Below are 23,161 nucleotides of genomic sequence, written 5' to 3' on the forward strand. Positions count from 1 at the left end.
CGCCTTACTTAGCTGGTTGTGGGGCTTTGCACAACGTCAACTGTTCATTGCCCTCCAAGACTGCAGCCACATCTTCTGAATCCCAAAACTAAGGAAGAAATCGTAAGATAGAAACTGGAAAAAGACATTCAGATCTGCATGCGTTCCACATAGTTCCCTAGTTCTTTAGGTTCTGTGAAGAAAAGTACTTTGTTGTCCTGCATGATCCGTACTTTAGCGGGGAAAAGCAGAGCGAACTTTACTCCTTTCTCATACAGCCTCTTGCAATGCTGCCCCATCTTCCGACGCTGTTCTGTTACTGCAGCAGAGTAGTCTTGAAACAGTAGGATTCTGTTCCCTTCATATTCCAACTCCCCTTTCTTCTTCCGGAACGCTAGCAGAAGTTTCTCCTTATCAGCGTAGTTAAGGATTCTGGCAATGACCGTCCTGGGGCGTGCGTCTCCCTCTTTCAGTGCACCGAGTCTATGGACCCGCTCAACCTTCAATCCTTTCTCAGGTCCCTGAAAACCTAGCTGTTCCGGCAGCCACGACTCCATGAAGTACCATAAGTCTTTCTCTTTCACTGTCTCAGGGAGTCCCACGACTCTCACATTATTTCTTCTGCTCCTATTTTCCAAGTCATCTAGTTGTTCCAATTTCCCGCATTTCTGTTCAAGTGCCACCAACCTCGTGTCTGCTGCCTCTGCCCTGTCCTCTTGCCTGGAGATTCTTTCCTCTGCTTGTTGCAGCCTCGCGCCCTGCCGCTCCACTGCCTCTCTGATTTGTTCCACCGATGTTTGAAACTTGGATAGCTTTTCTTCCAGTATTGTGGTAACTTGCTGGATCAAATCTTTAAAGGCGTCTGCTGGCTGGTTGATCTCCCCCGCGGCCATATTTACCGTTGCCATTTTGGCACGCGCTTCCACCTCGCAGGTCTTTTTAGGCCACTGATTCTTAGCGGGCATACCCGTCTCCCGTCCTCGCTGAGCTGCCGATTAGGGCGCAGATGCGCTGCCCTACTCTTCCGCCGCACTGATCTCTGTTTTTTCTAGCTTGAAAGAGATTTTTTGCGGTTGAATTCGCCGATTTTCGGGGGCGTCGGGAGCGGAGCTGGATCGCGTGCGTCCGATCAGCCGCGTTGCATCATGGGACCTCCGCTGCTTCTTGTTATTTTCAGATGGTTCCTTCTTCCATTTCCTGAAGGCGCTTCTTTTAGCCCTAATAGCTTCCTTCACCTCACTTTTCAACCACGCTGGCTGTGTTTTGGAATTCGCAGAATATGTTTGGCCTGGGCCTCCAGGATGGTATTTTTGAACAGCGTCCATGCCTGTTGTACAGTTTTTACTCTCTCAGTTGACCCCTAAGTTTTTTTTTAACCGTTCTTCTCATTTTATCATTTGACATCCTGAGTATAGTTACTTCAAGGTTGATATCAAAACTGATCATATTATGATCACTGTTATCAAGCGGCCCCAGTACCGTAACGCCCCTCACCAGATCATGCGCTCCACTAAGGACCAAGTCTAGAATTTTTCCTTCTCTCATCGGCTCCTGTACCAGCTGCTCCATAAAGCTGTCCTTGATTTCATCAAGGAATTGTACCTCTCTAGCATGTCCCGATGTTACATTTACCCAGTCTATATTTGGATAATTGAAGTCACCCATTATTAGCACATTGCCCATTTTGTTTGCGTCTCTGATTTCTTTTATCATTTCTGTGTCTACCTGCTCATCCTGGTGAGGTGGACGGTAGTACACTCCTATCACCGTCCTTTTCCCTTTTATACATGGAATTTCAACCGGCAATGATTGTGTGATTTGTGTACTGCTGAATTTGTAATCTATCTGAGTCAAGGCTCTCATTAATATACAATGCTACCCCTCCACCAGTCCGGTCCACCCTATCACTACGATTTTTTTCTGTATCCCGCGCTTTTCCACTCATGGCAGGCTCAATGCAGCTTAGGTACTTATTTGTACCTGGGGCAATGGAGGGTTAAGTGACTTGCCCAGAGTCACAAGGAGCTGCCTGTGCCTGCAGTGGGAATCGAACCCAGTTCCCCAGGACCAAAGTCCACCATTCTAACCACTAGGCCACACCTCCACTCCGATATACTTTGTACCTCGGTATGACAGTGTCCCACTGGTTATCCTCCTTCCACCAGGTCTCAGTAATGCCTATTATATCCAATTTTTCATTTAGTGCAATATATTCCAACTCTCCCTTGACTCCTAGCATTTGCATATAGACATTTCAGAGTACGTTTGTTGTTCCTATTTGCATGATGCTTAGTACTTGACACTACTGATTTGCCATCTTTTGTCTGATCTTTAGTTGTATTTAAGGGCACACCTGGCCTACCACGGTCTGTTGTGCAACCTCACTAGCCAGAAACCCTATCTTCCCTGTTTGTGAGGTATCCTTGCAAGATACCTTATCGCGAACCATGAGCTTTTGAGCGACTGTCGGCCTTCCCCCCATTTCTAGTTTAAAAGCTGCTTTACCTCCTTTTTAAATGCCGATGCCAGCAGCCTGGTCCCACCCTGGTTAAGGTGGAGCCCATCCTTTCGGAATAGGCTCCCCCTTCCCCAGAATGTTGCCCAGTTCCTAACAAATCTAAAACCCTCCTCCCTGCACCATTGTCTCATCCACGCATTGAGACTCCGGAGCTCTGCCTGTCTCTTTGGCCCTGCGCATGGAACAGGTAGCATTTCAGAAAATGCTACCCTAGAGGATCTGGATTTGAGCTTTCTACCTAAGAGCCTAAAAGGGAGTGGAGACTGAGAAACCGCGGCGCGGTGGCCTTGCCCGGGTCCCAGCCCAGTCTCTCTGTGGCCCTGACTGGAACCACTAGCAGTTTTGGAAAGTACACTGAACCCCTGAGCATGGCTAGATTATATTCTGCTTACATCTGCAATGATCGTTTCAAAGTTTGTGTCCCATGATTTGTGATGTAACCAGTTAATTTATGACTTAATGCATTCTTAATAAAAGAGCAGAGGACCTGAGGAATTGTGAGGCAGTTCTGAGTGGCCTCACTGCCATTATGCGAGACCCTCGGTTCTCTTCCAAAGGCCTTTGATTTGTATATATTTATCTTGTGTGTGTGTGTGTGTGTGTTTTATTTCTCTTGACCTCTCTGGGACAAGGATAAAGAACTGGTGGGTCCCTACCTGATGAGGAGGGCATAAAAAAGATCAGCTTGGCCCCAAACGCTTTCAGCAACATTATGCTGTGCTGAAGCATTTATACAGCATTAAGTGCCCTTTTATGAAGCTGCGGCAAAAGGGGGCCTGCGCTGGCATGTGTTTTTGATGTGTGCCAAGGCCCCCTTTTACAGCAGCAGGTAAAAGGCAGGTCCTTCTTATTTCAGGAAATGGCCGTGCATCAAGTGAACCACTTGTTGTGAGGCCATTTCTGTGGGGGGAGGGGGCAGCACTTACCGCCACCAATCGAGGTGTGGTAAAGACTCCCGCGGTAACCGGGCAGCACTGCCCAATTACCGCTGTGTACACACCAGCACTACAAAGATATTTTTGTAGTGCCGGATATGAAGTGAGCTGAGGAACTACTGCCAGGCTGCTGTGGTAGCCTGGGGGTACTTCCCTTTTAGCGAGTGGTAAGCCCGGGTTGGGCTTACTGTCACTTTGTAAAAGGGCTCCCAAATTTTTAAGCTCAAGTCGAATTGGTTTTCCCCTACTTTCTTCTGTTTGGTACAAAGTACAGACAGATCCTGGAGGAAATCTGTGACTGGGAAAAGATTCGCCTTTCAGCAGGACAATGATCCTGAGCACAAAGCAAAAGCAGAAACTGTGACTCAGCAAGAAGAAAGTAAATGTTTCAGTGGTCCAATCAAATCCCAGACCTGAATCTAATAGAAAATCTGTGACAAGACTTGAAGGCTGCAGTCCACAGATGATCTCCAGCCAGTCTGAAAGAACGAGATATTCTGTCAAGAAGAAAGGGCAACACTGCACCATCCCAGTGTACACAACTGGTATACCCTTATCCTAAATTATTTTTGACCATTAGTGCTGAAAAAAGGGCTTCCACCAAGTACTTGCCAGGTATTTGTGACCTGGATTGGCCACTGTTGGAAACAGAGTGCTGAGCTTGATGGACCTTTGGTCTGTCCCAGTGTGGCAATACTTATGTACTGAGACAGGGGCATGAAGACTTCTGCAATCTGGACTTTTTGGTTTCTTACTCAAATTATTTTTTGAATATTTCTGTAATTACTCTTTCACACTGAAAGTGTACATTGTTGAAAACTCCTTTAATGCATTTTGAACTGTATTTATTAGGTAACAGAAAAGAAGGTTCAAAAGTACACAAACAAGAATAGCAAAAGAAAAGCACAAATGAGCCTTCAAGAACTCAACAATGAAGAGTCCTTTAATGAATATATCCAATATGGGCTGTATTTCAGTGTGTGTCGGCCTGCATTTGGTGTCTGACAAAAAAACCCCCAAAAACATTAAAATGCATTATAAACAAAATAAAAATTTCATCAATAATAAAAAAATTTATTTAGATTTTGCTCAACACCTTTTTCAGTAGTAGCTAAAGGTGAGTTACATTCAGGGCTCACAATCTAAGTTTGTACCTAAGGCAATGGAGGGTTAAGTGACTTGCCCAAGATCACAGGGAGCAGCATCGGGATTTGAACCGGCCACCTCTGGATTGCAAGACCAGTGCTCTAACCACTAGGCCACTCCTCCACTCATGTTTTATATGTGCAATATTGATGTAATTTTTAATTTGTTTATATTGTATTTTAATGGTTTTGTCAGACCCCTAACACAAGCAGACACATGTCAAAATACAGCCCCATGTCAGGTACATTCATTAAAGGACTCTTGATTGTTTCATTCTTGAAGGCCTATTTGTGCTGAATTGTATTTATTAGACATTAGAATATTAAAGAATGTGCAAGGGTGTGATGGCATTGTACAAGCAATGTTCAGATACAAGAGAACTGTTATGATAAAGTAAAATCTTACCCCAAATGGTGGATAGGAAGGGGCAGCTGTAGCTGAAGCAACGCCAACAGAGGGAGCTGGTATTCCTGATGAGGACGGAGGGAATAGACCCAAGGCATTCAGGTTTAACCCAGGAATTAAATGTGCTTGAAGCTGCAATTGCACAGAAGCAAAGTTTTACTACAATGAGTTTATAAGGAAAAGCTATCAAACAAAAATCATACCTCACACTTCTGGAAGGGTTCAATCTAACAGGGAATTCTGTATATAAACTCAAGAATTTTCTGCTTCAGTCATTTACCTTTTTCTTCACTCATTCAGGTACTTTATAACCAAATCCTTAACTTCAGGTTAAATCAGGATTCACCTAGCAAAGCACTCTACCTCCATGTGAAGATGGCAAAAGAATGATAGGATACATGCAAGTAAGAAAACTCTGAGAGCAGAACAGATCACCTGCATGTGGATATAAGCTCAGAAGATTACAAACAGCAACCCAGGCAGTGCTCTTGGGTCAGATCACCATCTTACAACATACTTCAGAGTCTAAGCATCTCTGAATAGTTGTACATTAAGATTAGTATAATTTTGGCAAGGATAACACTTACTCCACAGATGAAGACATGGTACAAAAGAATAAATTCTGTCTTACCCAATAATTTTCTTTCCTTTATTGTTACCAGACCAATCCAGTACCACTGGGAATAGTCATGCCCATTGACCAGCAGATGGAGACAAAGAAGCAAAGTAGCTCTGAGTGATTCACTCCATAAAGGCAATGTGCAGGGATATAAAGTTCAATATTTCAAATGACAAAGTGGCGGCCCTCCAGCTCACACTTCCAGAAGCCACTGAAGTAGTTATGGAATGTCATATATGCACAGCTGTACTCAACTGACACATATTTTACCAACTTGGTCAGGAGCTGTCTCAGAACTGAAATAAGTATGGTAGAGGAATATGCAGAGAAAGCACTTGTTCTGTTAAATATGCAGAGGACAAACCTGAATAGACAAAGGAAAACTCACATCTAAAGAGGGTAGGTTTCTGGATTGGTCTGGTGAAACTAAAGGAAAGAATTATCAGGTTAAGATTTTCTCCTTCCTTAGCATTCATACTAGACCAATTCAGTACCAGTGGGATGTAGCAAAGCAGTTTCTCAAAGAGAGCAGTTTTATAGACCAGTGAACTAATAACTCTCAGGCCCCAACGGTAGAAGGTCTGAGATACAAATATGTTGCAAAAACAGGAGATGAATCACCTAGAGAAGACAAAAACCAAGAATGCCTGCAGTGCTTCCTTTGAGTCCCACTCATGCATCCGAGGAGTTCAAGCAGGTGAAAAAGAAAAAAAAAAGCATTGAATTCCCATTACAAGTGATACAGAAAAGAAAAAAAACAAATACATAGTTTCCTGAGAAGCCGTGTGTGAACCCAAAAGGTGCTCACAGTCCACAGAAAACAGACAATGACGTGCTGAGATGTATCTGATTCGCTCTTCTGAAATAGAAGGCATGAAGAAGGAAAAAAAAAAGCAGCCAACAATGAAGCAGCTAAAATGGCTGCCAGTACAGAGAGTAGAACTGCCAAGGATACAAGAGGCAAATGGAAATCTCTATACAACAGCCTATAGCAAGAAAAAAGTCCTTTTGGAACATTAGGAATATCAGAGAACGCCAACTAGAATGAAGCAGTAAGACAACTGCTTGCCACAGAGAAGAGACTAAAGGATACAGGAAAAAGACTTGTGAACCGCCAGCAGTGCAATACAAAGGACCAAAAAGAGCATGTAAAGGATCTATAGACACCAGTTAAAGAGCCTATGCTGGAGAGCACAGTACACGTGCTGAAAATTTCCAGAAGCAAATGCAAAAATTCACCCTCGATTACCACAGACCACTTCCAGGCACGGAGCAAAGCTACCAACGAGACTGGAAACCAGAGCATCAAGAGGGTATGCGTAGAGATAATCAGTGCCATACCTGACAACATGGCCATACGAAACCCTTAAACCACCCTGGCAAATAATAAAAGATGAATGCCAGAGAATCAGACCAAAAATGACATGTATCATCTCAGCAGCACTCTCCAGGAACTCTGGCCCACCTTACCTTCCCAAATTTTTTTTTTAATACTGTAGAACAGATGACAACAGGAGTACTCCCCATAACCACTGACTGTTGAGAATCGCTGAAGAGATAAACTGCCATAGCATTGAACCTAGAGGCAACCAGGGATGTCATATCCCTAGAATGGTCTAGGGGAAACATCATCAGGCTGATGTGAAATCTAGGAGCGATACGACAGAAAAAAAAATGTCGAAGGTGACCTAGAAAGACCTTTTAGCTGTGACAAAGGTGAAACATTGATGGCGCTGAAGAGAAAAAAACCCTAGGCTGGCAGACCTCCAATATCTCAAAATGCCAAAGACAGACTTGCCAAAGTCTCAAGCCAAACTGAGGACATCACCAGGGTATAGTACAGATGATACCACAGTGTGTAAGACACAGAAGATAAATCATATCACAATGTGGAGAAGTAGCCTAATGGTTAGTGCAGTGAGCTAAGATCCTGGGCAACTGGGTTCAATTCCCACTGCAGCTCCTTGTGACCCTGGGCAAGTCACTTGATCCTCCATTGTCCCAGGTACAAAAAAAAAACCCCACCTAAGATTGTGAGCCCACTAGGGACAGAGAAAGAACCTGTACATGTGTACAGCGCTGCGTATGCCTAGTAGCACTATAGAAATGATAAGTAGTAGTAGTAATAATGTAGAAAATTGAGGATATAACAAAATGTTCTGCAGCCAACTCCTGTAGGCTGCCACAACTATATCAAGGGCACCAATCAACAGCTATCATGGTTACTGGTAATGAGCCATATGTGTAAACTGCCATGGAGCCAAAAACTATTTCAAATTGCTGTGAAATACACATCAGTGCTGTAGGGCAGCCAGACAATCAGACAGCAAACGTATGGCAGACATCGGCAACTGTCCTGCAGGACAGCCTCTGAAGCTGTCCTGCCAGAGACAGTCCCACCTCATTTTAGAGAAGACACTCTCCAGGTATCCTGCAGAAGAAAGTCATACTCTGCTCATCAGAAGACACTCACACACTGTTCTGCAGCCAACGCTCTCACGGTGTCCTGTAGAAGAGAGTCACACTCTGTGCAGCACGAGACACTTGTATGCTGTTCTGCAGGAAACATTCTCAAGAAGTCACGTAGTTGAGAGTCATACCCAGCACAACAGAAGACACACATGCTGTTCTGCAGAATCTCTCACAGAGCTGAGCATAAGAGATAGTGTCACAAAGTTATGCCAAATACACTGCTAGGCTGAGCGGCAGCAGATACCACTGTAAGAGAGACTTTTTTGCTGCCCTGCAGCAGACACTCTCACATTGCTCTGCTGCAGTCTCACACTGTCCCGCATCACAAACTTGTGCACGGTCATGCAGCAGACTTTTTTTTTTTTAACCTGCAGCCTCCACCTTCACAGAACTTGGAGAAGACATTTCCATACTGCCCAGATTTTCAGTGAATTACTGGGGAGACCTGGATATTCTGCTGCAACAGAGCAGACACTGTGTCTCTGCCTTGCGAGAGTACAACTCCAACTGCCGTGCATTTCGTCTACTGAAGCTGCTGTGCAGAGTACACCCTCAAATTGCCATGTAGTTCACGCAAGCTACAGTGTGAGAGAGAAAGCTGGGCAGAAGAAACAATCAAATTACCCTGCCACAGGCACATCCAATCATAGGAGATGTTCTGCAGGTGATTCAGACAAGGTGACGTGTAGCTGACATAAGTTGTCTTGAGGCTGAGACTTCTTCACAACCATAAAGAAGATGCTCTCTATACCACTTGGAGCAGGTACTGTACCACTGCCATAAACAAGTGATTCTATACTGCTATGCAACGTAAGCTGCTATGATAGCAAGTGCTGTGGAGCAGTTTTTCCTCTCCTCAGGGTCAGATCAAAGGCGGATGAGTTACTGGATCCTTCTACCCTGAGATGAACGGCACAAAAGCTGGTCAACAGACCCCCTTGAAAGCGACATCCCCCAGAAAGCACCCTATAGGGGGAAAATGCCTAACTACTACTACTTATCATTTCCAAAGCGCTACTAGACATACACAGCGCTGTACACTTGAACATGAAGAGACAGTCCCTGCTCGACTTAGCTTACAATCTAATTAGGACAGACAGAACAAACAAGAGATAAGGAAATATTAAAGTGAGGATGATAAAATAAGGGTTCTGAACAAAGTGAATAAGGGTTAGGAGTTAAAAGCAGCATCAAAAAGGTGGGCTTTTAGCTTAGATTTGAAGACGGCCAGAGATGGAGCTTGATGTACCGGCTCAGGAAGTCTATTCCAGGCATAAGGTGCAGCAAGATAAAAGGAACGGAGTCTGGAGTTAGCAGTGGAGGAGAAGGGTGCAGATAAGAGAGATTTACCCAGTGAATGGAGTTCCCGGGGAGGAGTGTAGGGAGAGATGAGAGTGGAGAGGTACTGAGGAGCTGCAGAGTGAATGCACTTATAGGTCAATAAGAGGAGTTTGAACTGTATGCGAGTTTGAACTGTATTTCTACCCCGTATTTTCCCAAGAAAGCTCAGGTTCAATGCAGTTTACATAACAAATTAAGAAGCAGAACTACAAGCCAATTAATATTAATACAAGAATACAACTATTAAAAAAAATCTTTTCATATTAGCTCAAAACAGATCTAAAGAAGTAGGCTTTAAATAAACTTCCAAATAACATGTAATCAACTGAGTGTCTGATATACTTGGGTAATGAGTTCCAAAGTTTGGTACTTTGGTAAGAAAAATTAGCATTATGGATAGTTTTGTAGGTTAAGTTTTTACAACTTGGGAAATGTAATATGAGATAGTCGCTAGATGATGAGGTGGCATTTCATGGTGATAACTTAATGAGATCATATAATGAGATCATATAAGATGGTGAGATACCATAAAGAATCTGATGAACAAGAACACAGAGCTTAAATGAAATTCTTTCATTAGGTAACCAATGTAGATCCTTAAGAAGAGGAGATGCTTTAATGTAACGCGGTAATCTATCTATAACGCGGGTAGTCATGTTTTGTGCAGTTTGTAGTTTTCTTAGGAGACTCTGCTTAATACCTGCATAAATTGAACTGCAATAGTCAAATATAGTTAAGACTAACGAGTGAACTAAAGTGCAAAAGACTGATCTTGAAAAGAATGATCTTCATCTTTTAAGTTTCCACAATCAAAAGAAAGAAACTGATCAATTAATATTTTCATTGTTGAATCCAAAGAATAAGTAACCTGACAGTTTTTTTTTCTTTTCATTAAGCTGATAAGCAATGTGCATTGGTGCTTAAAGTTTTGCTGTTTCATTATTTGTATGAGAACATGCAAGTTTTAATTATGTTTAAATCTTTTTTTATTAGAAGTATACCAGCACTTTAACAAACCATCAGGTACAGTGTGAAAGCAATGGGGCCTCTCCAGACAGCTAAGGAGTGTATACTCCTAATGGGGCTATCAATACCACCCGTTTTAAAAAGGGGCAGAGGCCTTTAGGGAAGGGCAACACCCTTTATTCTATCAAACAGCAATGATGGATCAATCAAAAAGTCTATGGCACCAGAGCCTAGAGACATGATCACTAATTCGAGACAAAAAATCCCATATTTAGTGGGCAATGCCAAAACATGTCCAAGATTTGCTGACACATGGGAACACTTGGAACAGGCAGCATCAGCCCGGAGCCTAGCTCTGAACGCTCTATAAGGTGAAACGTGTAAGCGCAATAAAAATTTATATTGCAGTTCCCAATACTGCACATTTGGTGAGATACATTTTATGCCTTTCACCAAAGATTTCACAAAATCCTCTTGTATCATGTGTTAATCCCCCGACCAGTGTTGCGCTAATATTGCTGCATTTCTTGTACTGACTTATGATGGTATTTCAGTGGAATTTTCAACTGCGAGCCCAGAGTTAATGCTGTGGATAATTTTTCTTGTATCTGTATCCAGGCATGCTCTAGGGCGGAAGCTTATAGTGCTTTAGTTGGAAATATGCATAAGTGCTTGCTGCTGTCAAACAATTCCGAGCACAACTCAGCAAAAGTGTTCAAAGTACCATCCTCACCCGCCAACTTGATAAAGATAATGTACTCCTTTATCTGTCGTGTTTCCATAATTTTGAGAATGCAATAGATGATTCAGAACATCAAATAGTATCGTCTTCAGAAAATATCCTGGAGCAGACCCATGAAAACTCTTAAATAAAACAGTTTTTAAGAGACAGCATTTTTCAACTGTAAGCCAATGCAAAACAGATAGAATTGGTGTAAAATGATCACGTAGCCTTGAATTTGTCAAAAGCCGTGCAGCAGCATTCTGTACCCGATGTAATCACTTAACTTTTAGCTGATAATCCCTGAAACAAGGCATTACAATAATCGATGTGGTACAACATGCGCATAAAGCAACTGAGCCATTTTCATTGTTGTTCCAAAAGGCTGTGTTGTACCTGCAGGTGCACATATTACTTTGACCTGTACTTGAAGCATTTTCAACATGGGGATATACTCCCCTAATTCCCTTCCATCTTAACCTGTTATTATAGTCTCTACCAGGCTCCCTTCAAACCTCTGCAATTGTGGACTCAATTCCAACCTTTAAGTGTCACCATTGCATGACTGGGCTCCTTCCTCCTAGAAATTGAATGTGCCGTCTCCAAATATTCCTTAAGTCTACCCAGGGAACACAAGACCTGCTGTCAGGAACTGAAGCCAGGTGCAACAGGTAGCTCTTAACTGTAATTCTAATAAAAACAAACTTCTCCACAGCTGAAGTGGTGGATGAGTTGCTAAGGTTATGTCTTACTAGTAAAAAAAAGGCCCGTTTCTGAAAGAAATGAAACGTGCGCTAGGAAAATGATTCTGTAATTGCAATTATGTTGTTAAGGGAACCATTACCAAAAATCAGGGTATATAAGGAGTTATATCTTGTTTTTTTTGAGATTTCTATGTATAGTATTTTTAGACTGTGTGTGTGAGAAACAGTCTGTGTGTTTGTGATAGAAAGACTGTGTGTGTGTGTGGGTGATACATTAAAAGAGAGTGTTTGTGTCTCAAAGAGAGACAAGAGTGTGTGTGTGAGAGATGGACTGTGTGTGTCAGAGAGAGAAAGAGAGAGAGAGTGTGTGTGTGTTTGTGTGAGAGAGAGAGAGAGATTGTCTGTGTGTCTGAGAGGGTGTTTGAGACAGAGAGAGAGGCAGAGAGACTGTGTGTGTGTCTGTGACAGAGAGATAGAGTGTGATAGACAGAGAGTGTGTCAGAGAGAGTGTATGTGAGAGACAGAGAGTGAGTGTTTGCCCCCTCCCCCCTCTCTCAGGACCACCTTCTCTCCCCCTTTATGGTCTCTGGACCCCCTCCCACCCTATGTCTGCTTAAAAAGTAAGTTCAATCACCTATTTGGCAATGTGTAAAATATTGCATTGCATTCCGTCTGATCCTGTATATATATCTATATGTACGAAATCATTTTTTAATATGCTATTGGAACTTACCTAGCCCGAGTTTTAGAGTCTCTGAAGGTGGAAAAGGGAGCGGGTCTTCTCATGAAGGGTCGCCTCATAACAGCACCCCCCCTTGGGTCGGGGCGCAACCAGCTGTGGATTCCTTGTCTCGCACTTCCAGTAAAGCCTCTCAATCGGGCGGATTTCTGCGAGTCGCCATCTTCCTAACTCGCTGCCTTTTTTTCCTTTCCCACAAAATATTGACTTTTCTCTTATGCAATTATCGGAGTCAGCGGCGGGACAGCAACAGAGGCATCCAGGAAGTGAAAGCGACCGAGGCTCTGACAGCTCCCCCGCCGGCAGGATCTCTGGCGCTGCCAGGCAGGCAGAGCCTGCCCCAATCGCTGCCTTCCGTCCTCATTTACCAAGGCGCTTTCTTTTTAATGAATCATTTCTAAAGACATCGCCTTTTCATTTTCTTGTTTACCTAACAAATGCAATGATGCAAGTTAGGATTTTTCCTTCTCAAGTGATTGTCAGCAATCCCAGGGTGCACAAACTGCTTAAAATAAGCGCCTTAGAGAGAGAGAGGAAGGGGGGGGGGGGGGGGAGTCCGTTACCGGCCTTCCTCTTCGGTGCTCTTTCCCGCCCCTCCCCTTCGTTAGTGCTGGTTGTTGTTTAAACTTGTTACCTGGTGCTGCACCGGCAACAGTGAAGGGGAGCACCTTTCAGAAACAGGCTGTCAGTGTCTGAATGTCGAGTGCTGTAGCGGTAAGTTTCTGTGACAGTTTGTCAGAAGTTTGCTGTAGATCAATGTCTCAGCCCTGGTTTTGTTTTTTTGGGTCGCGCGCTTCCCACCTCCTGGCTTCGAATTGTAGCATCTCCTGACGCCAAGCAGGCTTCTACTGTGGGAGAGTGACGTCAGGAGATGGTTACGAATGCAGCCAGAGACATTGGAACGTTGGAAGTGCAAATTATTATATTAGATTATTGATCTCAAATATGATCTTCTGGACATCGAAGCTGGCACACAGAAGAGGGAATCCACCAGGACCCCAGAGGAGTGCAACTCTATGGCACAATCCCCTGCAGGCTCAAGCAATTCTGGAGGATTCAGCCTCAGATATTTCCCTTTCAATCTTTGTCCTATGACAGAATCATCCAGCAGCCCCTCCAAAGAAGGAGCTGGAAGAGAGGGAATCAATTCAGAACTTATTTTCAGTTGAAATTTTTAATCATTGGTTGGTTGACACTGTTCAGGCACCAATACTCTGAGTAGCAGCACTTCCCTCCCTCCCCTTCAAGTAGGTTTCATTTTCTTAGTTCCTCAACTCCCTTACCCTCTGCAAAAAAAACCTGCCTCACTTTGATAAAACAAATCCAGAGGGCAGGAACTCACATTCATAGCAGCAATGTCATTTTCATAGGATTCCCTGATCTTCTTCATAATCTCCTCTTCAGCCTTAGCACAAGCTTCAATACTGCCTTTAACCGTAATGGTGCGTTCTGGGTTATAAAGCGTCAGGTCCTGCAGCCTACAGCCAAATGAAAACAGAAGCTATAATTCAGAATCCACACTCACATGAGATGTATTTTCTAAACATATATCTACAGGAAAAAGGAACACTTACGGAGAGATTGTGATTTTAGTGTCTGTGTCTTGTTCAATTTTCTTTAAGTTCCTTCCTTCTTTACCAATAAGTCGGCCAACAAAGTTGTTATGCGCTAAAATCTTCAGGGGAATTTCTTCAGTACTGTAAAGAGAAGTGTAAAATAACATTAGGAAACAAGGTTTTACCAAAGCCCATTGATTGGAAGTATACAGAAAGCAGCTCTTGAAGATTAAATTTGAGGGATGAAAGCAGGAAAAGTCCCTCAAGAAAGGATTTCGTTCTCCTACATCCTAAATGCACAGAGCACCAATTTACACATGAGCAAAGCCAGATGTTCATATATATCTTTTCTTCCATCCTGCCATACTACTACTGCTACTATACTTATAGCACACACAGGCTTATATTCTGCTTATTTCAAACAATTCTAAGTGGATCACCAAGATAACCTCTTCATTTCAGTGAAGGACCCATAGTACATAATTTTAACAATGAAATTGCATTGCTCAACCGAGGTTAAGTCCTAGAAAACAAATATGTTTTTAAAGCTTTGTGAAAAAGATATAAGATGGCAACATTCGGATCTGAAATGGGAGATTATTCCAAATTCTTCCACCATAAAAGGGAAACGATGATTCCAAATGCACTTTGAATGTAACACCCTTCACTGCTGGATAATTAAGCTTCAACTTCTGGGTATTCTTTGATGTTAGCCAATTATTTATTTTATTTATTTATTGCATTTGTATCCCACATTATCCCACCTTTTTGCAGGCTCAATGTGGCTTACAATATATCGTATTTGGTGGTAATGGATTAGAACATAATCACTTATTGTTACATAGAGATTTTGAGTAACATGGTAGAAGTTTAAAACAAGCAGAGATCTCTCTATATAAAAAGCAACACCAACGTTCTATGAAGCCTCCAGCCGGAAGTGTGAAGGGGGCGAGATATCCGGTTTCCCTATGAGTGTCTGCCCCGCCCTCTCTGTAACACAGTCAGTGAAGGAAAACAGCAGAGCACGAAATCAAATCGCTGGCTTTGTAACAGTGAAGGACTCAGAGGGGGAAGGGGAGAGAGGCCAGAGGGCAGGGACACACACACTCCCACATGCACACAAAAGAAAACATTGCTAGCCCCCGTTTCATTTGCATCAGAAACGGGGCTTTTTTACTAGTTATAAAATAATTCCATATTGTTACACAGAGAATTTGAGTGACATAATAGAAGTTTAGAACAGACAGATTTTATAAAAATAGGTTGGGTAAGGTAAAGGAGATGCATGCATTTATATTTGTTCTGTGTGGTATGCCTTATTAAAAAGATGGGTCTTCAGTGATATTCGGAAGTTTGTTAGTTCGTCGATCTTTCTTAGGTTGTGCGGCAGTGCATTCCATAGCTTGGCACTCAGGTAGGTAAAGTTTGCTGCGTGCGTAAGTTTGTATTTTAGACCTTTGCAGCTTGGGAGATGAAGATTAAGGAATGTGCGGGCTGATCTTTTGGCATTCCTAGTCGATAAGTCTATCAGGTCTGACATAAAGGCTGGGGCACCTCCATGGATGATTTTGTGACCTAGAGTACAAATCTTGAATGTGATGCGTTCTTTGAGTGGGAGTCTGTGCAACTTTTCTCGTAGTGGTTTAGCACTTTCATATTTTGCTTTTCTGAATATAAGTCTGTCTGCGGTGTTCTGGGCTGTCTGAAGTTTCTTGATAGTCTGCTCTTTACATCCAGCGTAGAGTGCATTACAGTAGTCTAGGTGACTGAGCACCATTGATTGTACCAGGTTACGGAAGACCGTCATTGGGAAGAAATGTTTTACTCTTTTTAATTTCCACATTGAGTGGAACATCTTTTTGGTTGTGCTTTTCGTATTACTCTAAAGTGTAGATGACAATCGATAGTCACTCCAAGAATTTTTAGGGTGTCCGCGATACGGAGTGTCAAATTTGGTGCGTTTATGGTGGTGAATTTGCTCGTATTGTGTTGATAGGTTATTATTAAGCATTGGGTTTTTTCTGCATTAAGTTTCAACTTGAATGCATCTGCCCATGAGTGCATGATATTAAGACTTTGGTTAATGTCGTTCGAGATTTCCTGTAAATCTTGTTTGAATGGGATGTAGATCGTTACGTCGTCTGCGTATATGTATGGATTGAAGTGTTGGTTAGATAGTAGTTTAGCCAAGGGTATCATCATTAAGTTGAATAGAGTCGGCGAGAGGGGGGATCCTTGTGGAACTCCAAATTTTGGCAAAACAACTCAGCCAAACCTTCAGAATTTAAGCCAGAAAAGGCTTTATAAATTAAATTTTGAACTTGACCCTCGCATTTACTAGAAGCCAATGTAAGGCAACCAGTAATGGTGAGGCACGCTCTAACTTGCCCAAAGAAAATATCAGCCTTGCAGCTGTATTCTGTAAAAGTTGGATCCTTCTCTGCAATCTAGTGGATATAGTCCTATAGCGAATTACAATAATCCAAATGTGAAAATAGTATAGACTGAGCTATAACCTTGAAACATTTTTACAGAGTGAAGATCTGATCACCCTAAGTTGGCACAACAAAGAATTATTTTGCCAGGTTATTTGTCTGTGGCTCAAAAGTCAATCCAAGAGTCCAAAGGAACTCCCAGAACTCATCTCTCTTTCAATTTTCAAACTGTCAAAGTCGATTCTTTAACTAGTACTGTTTGAGGAGCCGATTTAGCCTCCTGACGCAGCGAAGAGAAACAAGAGGGATCTTTATTCCTTGTTGAGGATTATTGGATGTTTTCAGCAATGAGGACTATGGTTTGAATATATCAATGTTAATTTACACTCAGATAAGTGTCTTTTTTTTTTTTTTTTTTTTGCTGTGCACAGTTTGAAGCTCTACAGAAGAGAGATTGTTAATTGAGAGAACTCTGACACAGTTGAGCCATCAAGTACTTTTTGGTTGTATTCAGTTTTTTTTTTTTTTTGAAGCAATCTTTTCTCCCTCTGGGGTTTTGTTGGGGAGTTTCTCATTGCTCTTTTTTTTTTTTCTTTTTTTTTTTACAGAGTATAAAAATTTTGTTGCCAACTAGTGATAGAAAGCCAATTGGCGATGGACAGCACTGGCCGACCTTTCCTGGCAATTGAGATTTAATTTTATTAAATTTTGGTTGTACTGATGGTTCATTAATCTTTGTTTCTCCCTTAACTTTCTAGCTAAGGAATTTTTGTTTTTGTGGACTGTTTGAGGATAGCTATAAAAAGAAATAACCCCCATACAAGTGAAAAGACACTCATATCTATAATAAAATACATATGCAAATCTATCTCCTGATTGTGAATATCCTGAAAACCTGACCTGCCTGGGCTCTTGAGGACCAGAACTGCCTACCCCTGCTTTACGTGGTTGCCTGTCTTCCTTCATGACGTGTCTGGTGCCACTTAGCTGCAGCTATGCAGTGGTGGATGTTTGTTTAGAGAAGACTTCATTTTGCTCCAGTCAAGGAAACACTCTGGTGGCAATGACTCCAAATGCGTTAGTTTTACACATACTGAGAAAGTAATGAACCTCATTCCTAAGCTAAGGTATGTGGCGTATGATCTCATTCTCTGATACTGCCAGTGCTTTTTTTTGAGGGGGTACTGAGTACTGGCACCTTTTCTATTGTCTGCTAAATATGACCCACGGTCCCCAAGTTTTAATGAAAGAGCTCAGGCTCTACAAACCAATTCTGCCTTTGTCATAGGTTCTGTGACTGGTTGTAGAGGGCCTAGCTATTGTGGGGTGGGTACCTCAGTGATCGCCCCACCCCTGAAGGGGTGGGCCTGGCATTAGAGTAGCAGAACCTTTTTCGCTAGAAAAAATGCACTGGTTACTGCTAATGCTAGCCATAGTACTTGTACTAGGAAATATGGGTGGGAGCATACTGCAACTGCCTCTAGAAGGTGCATAGCCTTTTTTAAACCTGAATTATCTAAAATGTTTTAAGTAGCAACAGAGCAGCAGCTCTGACAGCCATTATTTTATTAATATAACTTCACTCTTAAGAACTAGCAAGACTTATAAACCTCTTAGATACAATGGAGTGCAAAAAAACTCATTGGGGAAAAAGTCTCAGAACCCTTCCTCCTTGTTTATAGAAGAGCATACCAACTTTTGCACTCCAATGTATCTAAGAGGTTTATAAGGCTTGGTAGTTCTTTTATAGAAAGAGTTGAATGAAGTTATATTTATATTATCTCTTTCTTCCTCTTTTGAGAGAATTAACTTTGAGTAACCATTATTTTATTTACATAGGCTTGACATTCCATATTCGTTTTAATGAAACGGCAAGGCAACTGAGCCAGGTTCCCTCACACAGACTTACCTTCCCCTTTGTATATATAGAGTGAGCTGGTCCACTGATATGAGTTAATATGGATCTCTGCCAGCTGTTGTCCTTTTATTTTAACACTAGTAAAAGAGGCCCGTTTCTGAGCAAATGAAATGGGCGCTAGCAAGGTTTTCATCGCCAACACCCCCCCCCCCCCTCCCTCCCTGGCCAACCCCTTCGTTGTTCTGCCATTGCTCTGCCCCCATCATGACGTTTGACGGGAGGGCGGGGCCCGGAGCGATTTCCCACCCTCCCACCTCCCTGCGTCCCTCCCTGCCAACCCCTTTGTTGTTCTGCCATTGCTCCGCCCTCAAGGGCGGGGCCCGGAGCGATTTTGGTGGCTTCACCACCACGAACCTTTTTGAAGGAAGTCAGGGTTTGGCTTCACTGACGTCAGTGTCCTCAGAACGTTGAGGGTGAGTTTTATTATAGTAGATTTGGAAGAGATAGTGGTGGAGTTCCAGAGCTTCTCTCACATTATTATTGGCTGCGAGTCTGTCTGTACTACCTGTGAAGGGTGGTGTGCCACTTGACATTTTTGTTGCACAGGTGTGGTTTGGGTTTTAAAAAAAAAAACTTGAACACTGATTTATAGTTATTGTAATCTCTTGTCAAATTGCTCACATGTGCTCAAGTATCTCAGCACATGCAACATATTCAATATACAAGGTCATCTCTCCTGAGATCTTTCATTAATAGTTAGTAGTCCAGCACAGGAATACGAGTCAACATTAATGGCCTCTCTGAAGCATGCACAATATCATAGCACTGCTCAGTTTCCCCAAATGGTGATTCCAGTCCCCTTATGTTTGAACTAGCCAATAGCTATACAGCACCAAATTTTCACAAGATGAGTTGCAAAAGACACTAAATTATTTCTTTCAAGACACAAAACCTTGTGCCATACACAAAGAAGTTTTCTTAGCATGAACATTACATGTATATCCTGCACTTACAATTTGGTGTCTTGTGCTTCCTTCTGCATGATCTCCATGATTATCTTGCATGCCGTTGAGCAGCCTTCTGGAGTAGAGTGTATAGTGATGGGTTTCTCAGCAGCACCAGCATTTTCTTTACGATGAATATCAATTCTTTGGAATAAGAAATTTGTATTAGCAGCATGAATTTATAGCAATCAGTACAGACGAGAAATGACCACATGGTTCAAAGTCTTCCCCAGGTCATGTCTAGCTCTCTTGAGCCTCTGTACTATAATTACCAGCTTCCCTCTCTTCCCGCAACACTCTGAAGACAGATGTCTGGCAGAATCCAGTCCTCTATAAACACTCATCTCCAAAGCAAGTCAATGAAGTTGCCAGAACTGCTCTAAGAGCCATTATAGCCTTATTACCACATTAATTTGAAGTCAGATTGTCCTCATCTGTGTATGAATTGGTCTTACTCATCTGTGTTTGTTGCATTGCATTACAATCAATACCTGTATGCCCCTACATACCAAAAATTAGATCAGCGCGGCTCATAATCGATAAAGAATAGTGAACACATACCCCAGAATATACATAATACTTAAAAAAAAACAAACTAACATCAATCAAAACAAAACATTTAAGAAATAGCCATGTTTTAAGCCATTTTCTAACCAACATGCAGTTAGACTGATGTCATATATAAGGAGGAAGCATATTCCACCATTTAGTTACTTGGAGAAGAATGCCAAAACCAATTTGGTTTTATATACAACTTTTGATGGAGAAGGAAGATGGAACCTCAAATGTCTGCACAATTCTTTTCTTGTATTATGAGGAGTGGCATCATATACTGAGGAGCACTACCATAGAGAATTAAAAAGACAAGATAGTTTAAAAATGGAATGGGCCTCCATTGGTAACCAATAGCGGCTACATAACAGTGGCTTAGCACTTTCAAATCTGGAACTTTTAGAAATCAAATGGGCTGCAGTGTTTTGCAATGTCTGCAGCCTTCGACAGATGACTGCATTACATCCAACATAAAAATGACATTGCAATAATCCAAGTGCCCCAACAATAACGTCTGATCAATCAATTGAAACACTCTGGAATCAAAACAAGATCTAACGCGTCTTAACTTCCATAGTAAACTGAATACCTCTGTTGACAATAATTGCACATGGGGTTCAAAGAACTATCCCAAGTCACACCCTCTGACACTTCTGTCATGTCTCCAAATCCTCTTTAAAATACTCTACACTTTTTTTCTTATTTTATGCATAGTTCTCTACCTTAGAAAGATCAAGCATTCCATGTCAACCCTGGGGAAAAAGGGCTGATAAGCACCACAGAGCTGGACTTCATAAGCCATGAGGAGTATGGATTTTCAGCTCAAGAAAAATTATGCCCATTAGATCCTCATATCAAAATCAGACCTGTTTCTGCCTTCACATACTGGTTTTGTTCACCCTTGAGTGTAGGGGTAGACGTATCGCATTCAACCTAAGGGCTACAAATAGTCAAAATTATTTTGAATTCCTTAAAACAGTTTTTACTTTCCATAACTTTAAGGCTGACTTAGGATAGTGTCCTAAAAGCACCGATAAAAATATTCCATGGTACTTTGCCAAAAAAATTCCATCGTTCTTCAGATGATGTGAGATCAATAGTCACTGCACTGGAGAGGAAGGACCAAGCTCCAAAGTGCTAATCCCAGGAAAAGCAGTGAATATGTTAATGTTTTAAATTACTAAAGAACTGATGTGTAGAACGTGACACTCTTACACCCAAAAACTATGCCCATTCTGAACACGCTACTGTTCTTCATGAAAATATTTCTTTGAGCAATCCATTAAACTAGAAAAGCACACATCTGCTGTATGAGCCCAGTTTGCCCTTGCCGCTGTGAGTAAAAATAAAATCTGTTTAGAATATGTTCAGTATTTTTATTTTCTACAAAACAGCTTGCAAAAGAATTGCTAATCTGCACCAATAAAAATAAATTTCCTATGTTCAAATATATTTGCTTCCTCAGGACCTCGCCTTTTAAGTGAGAACGCTATTTTTTGAGAAGGGACTAGGTTCTACATTAACCTTAAAATGCTCCATGTTGATAACAATGCACCTAACAGGACATACTGGTGGCAGAAAAATGTCACAAATCTTTGCATAACTTGTAATTTCAGAACTAGGATGGTCATATTGCATCTCCTTTTCCCCTCATTACAATATACACTTTTTTAGTTTAACAGTCATCAGCAGCTCTCCCCGCAGAAAAAGAATAGGAGAAAATGTTTCAGATCAATAATAAATTCTGATCTTGCAGCAGAGAGAACTAAAATCTACTGAGGCAGACTAAACAGGATGAAGGGATGATTGACCTCATCAGGAAAGAATAATGGTTATGATAAATCATTTAAAGATTGTCTGAAGCTGAAAAGCTAAAACTAAAATCAGCTGATTAAGGGGTCATCTTACTTGGATTGTGTCTGTTTGGTTATATTTCTGATGGTGGCTCCTTCTTTGCCAATAATGGCTCCTACAAACTGTGTTGGCACGAGCATACGCAGGGGAACGTCAGACTGCTGCTTGGGCCTCGCTGCTGCACCAGGTGACCCTTGTCTAGGTTGACCCCTTTGTCCAAATCCACGGCGGCTTTGTGGATGCTGCTGAGTGGTCGGTTGGGTGGCCATCTCATCAGGGATATACGTGACCTTTAATGAATAGTTTTCAAGTTGGTACCCGTTCAGTTTTTCAATTCCTCTATTTTTACAAGGAAAGGGGAAAAAAAACATAGGTTTGAGAACACTATACATTGATAGATTTATTTTTAATTGCAAGAATAAGACCAAAAATATATATACATGCTGTTTTATATGCAGAAAATAGCACAAATTTAAAAATATACCTCCATCAGATTTAACATATCAGTGTGGTAAAAAGCAGTAAACCCCAAAACCTGCAGACATGAATATTTAATAGGGAAATATACAGTTAGGTGCTATGTAGCACCAAAAAAAAAAAAAAAAACAGAAAAAAAAGAGAGAAATTAATTAAAAAGAAATCAGAGGAAACAATACCAAATGTTAGAGATAAGCTTTCATTCAGTTTTATGAATTTAGATGCATATATCAAGCAAAATAAACCATAAACTATATTCCAAAGTCATCAAGGTCGCATGAAAGGAAGCACAGCTTCTCCATCTCTAGTAGAGAATGACACGGGGACGGGGAACCGCAGTAACCGCGGGGATAGGGACAGATCCCATGGGGATGGGGACAAAGCCCACAGGGACGGGGACAGGGCACAAACTTTGTCCCCGTGTCATTTTCTACTTTGACGCCTGTTAATGAACTGGACTGTTATGTTTGAGTGATGCCTACAAAGATATTTTGATTTTTTGGAAAAACAAGCAAACATGCTGGCCACAACTAGCAAATTTTGCATGGGAGATCCTGTACATGCTGCTACCAGCACATCTTCTAAGAAGACAACTTCTATTCCAGGAAGGACTGTGAAAGACAGGAGAGCTAGATTGAATCCTGAGATTGTTGATGATTTATTTATCCACAGATTAAAAAAACATAACAGTGCTTTAGAGGGCATATTTTTCCCCTCTAGGGCATATAGAACGGGATGTATTTTATACCCTGGACATTTTAACAGTGTGAATTAGGATTCCTTGGTGTAGTAGAAATCACCTATTGTTGGGGTTGGAAGGGTAGAGGGTGGGGGTGGGAAGGAGGGTTATTATAGCTGCTCATTGTTATTATTGTTCTCT

General features: G+C 41.8%; 1 protein-coding gene across 1 annotated transcript in view; it reads right to left on the reverse strand.

Annotated features, from left to right (window-relative positions):
* IGF2BP3 (insulin like growth factor 2 mRNA binding protein 3) overlaps window positions 1–23,161 on the reverse strand; it is a 311,184-nt gene that overhangs the window by 83,182 nt on the left and 204,841 nt on the right. The window contains exons 6-10 of the mRNA XM_030201828.1: window positions 21,859–22,143; window positions 19,408–19,542; window positions 14,120–14,242; window positions 13,888–14,023; window positions 4,984–5,115 (exon numbers count right to left, since the gene is read on the reverse strand). Of these exons, the coding sequence (XP_030057688.1) occupies window positions 4,984–5,115; window positions 13,888–14,023; window positions 14,120–14,242; window positions 19,408–19,542; window positions 21,859–22,143 (811 nt within the window). The remainder of the gene's footprint in view (window positions 1–4,983; window positions 5,116–13,887; window positions 14,024–14,119; window positions 14,243–19,407; window positions 19,543–21,858; window positions 22,144–23,161) is intronic.

The sequence above is a fragment of the Microcaecilia unicolor genome, chromosome 1, assembly GCF_901765095.1.
Source record: "Microcaecilia unicolor chromosome 1, aMicUni1.1, whole genome shotgun sequence".
In the NCBI taxonomy this organism is placed as follows: Eukaryota; Metazoa; Chordata; class Amphibia; order Gymnophiona; family Siphonopidae; genus Microcaecilia; species Microcaecilia unicolor.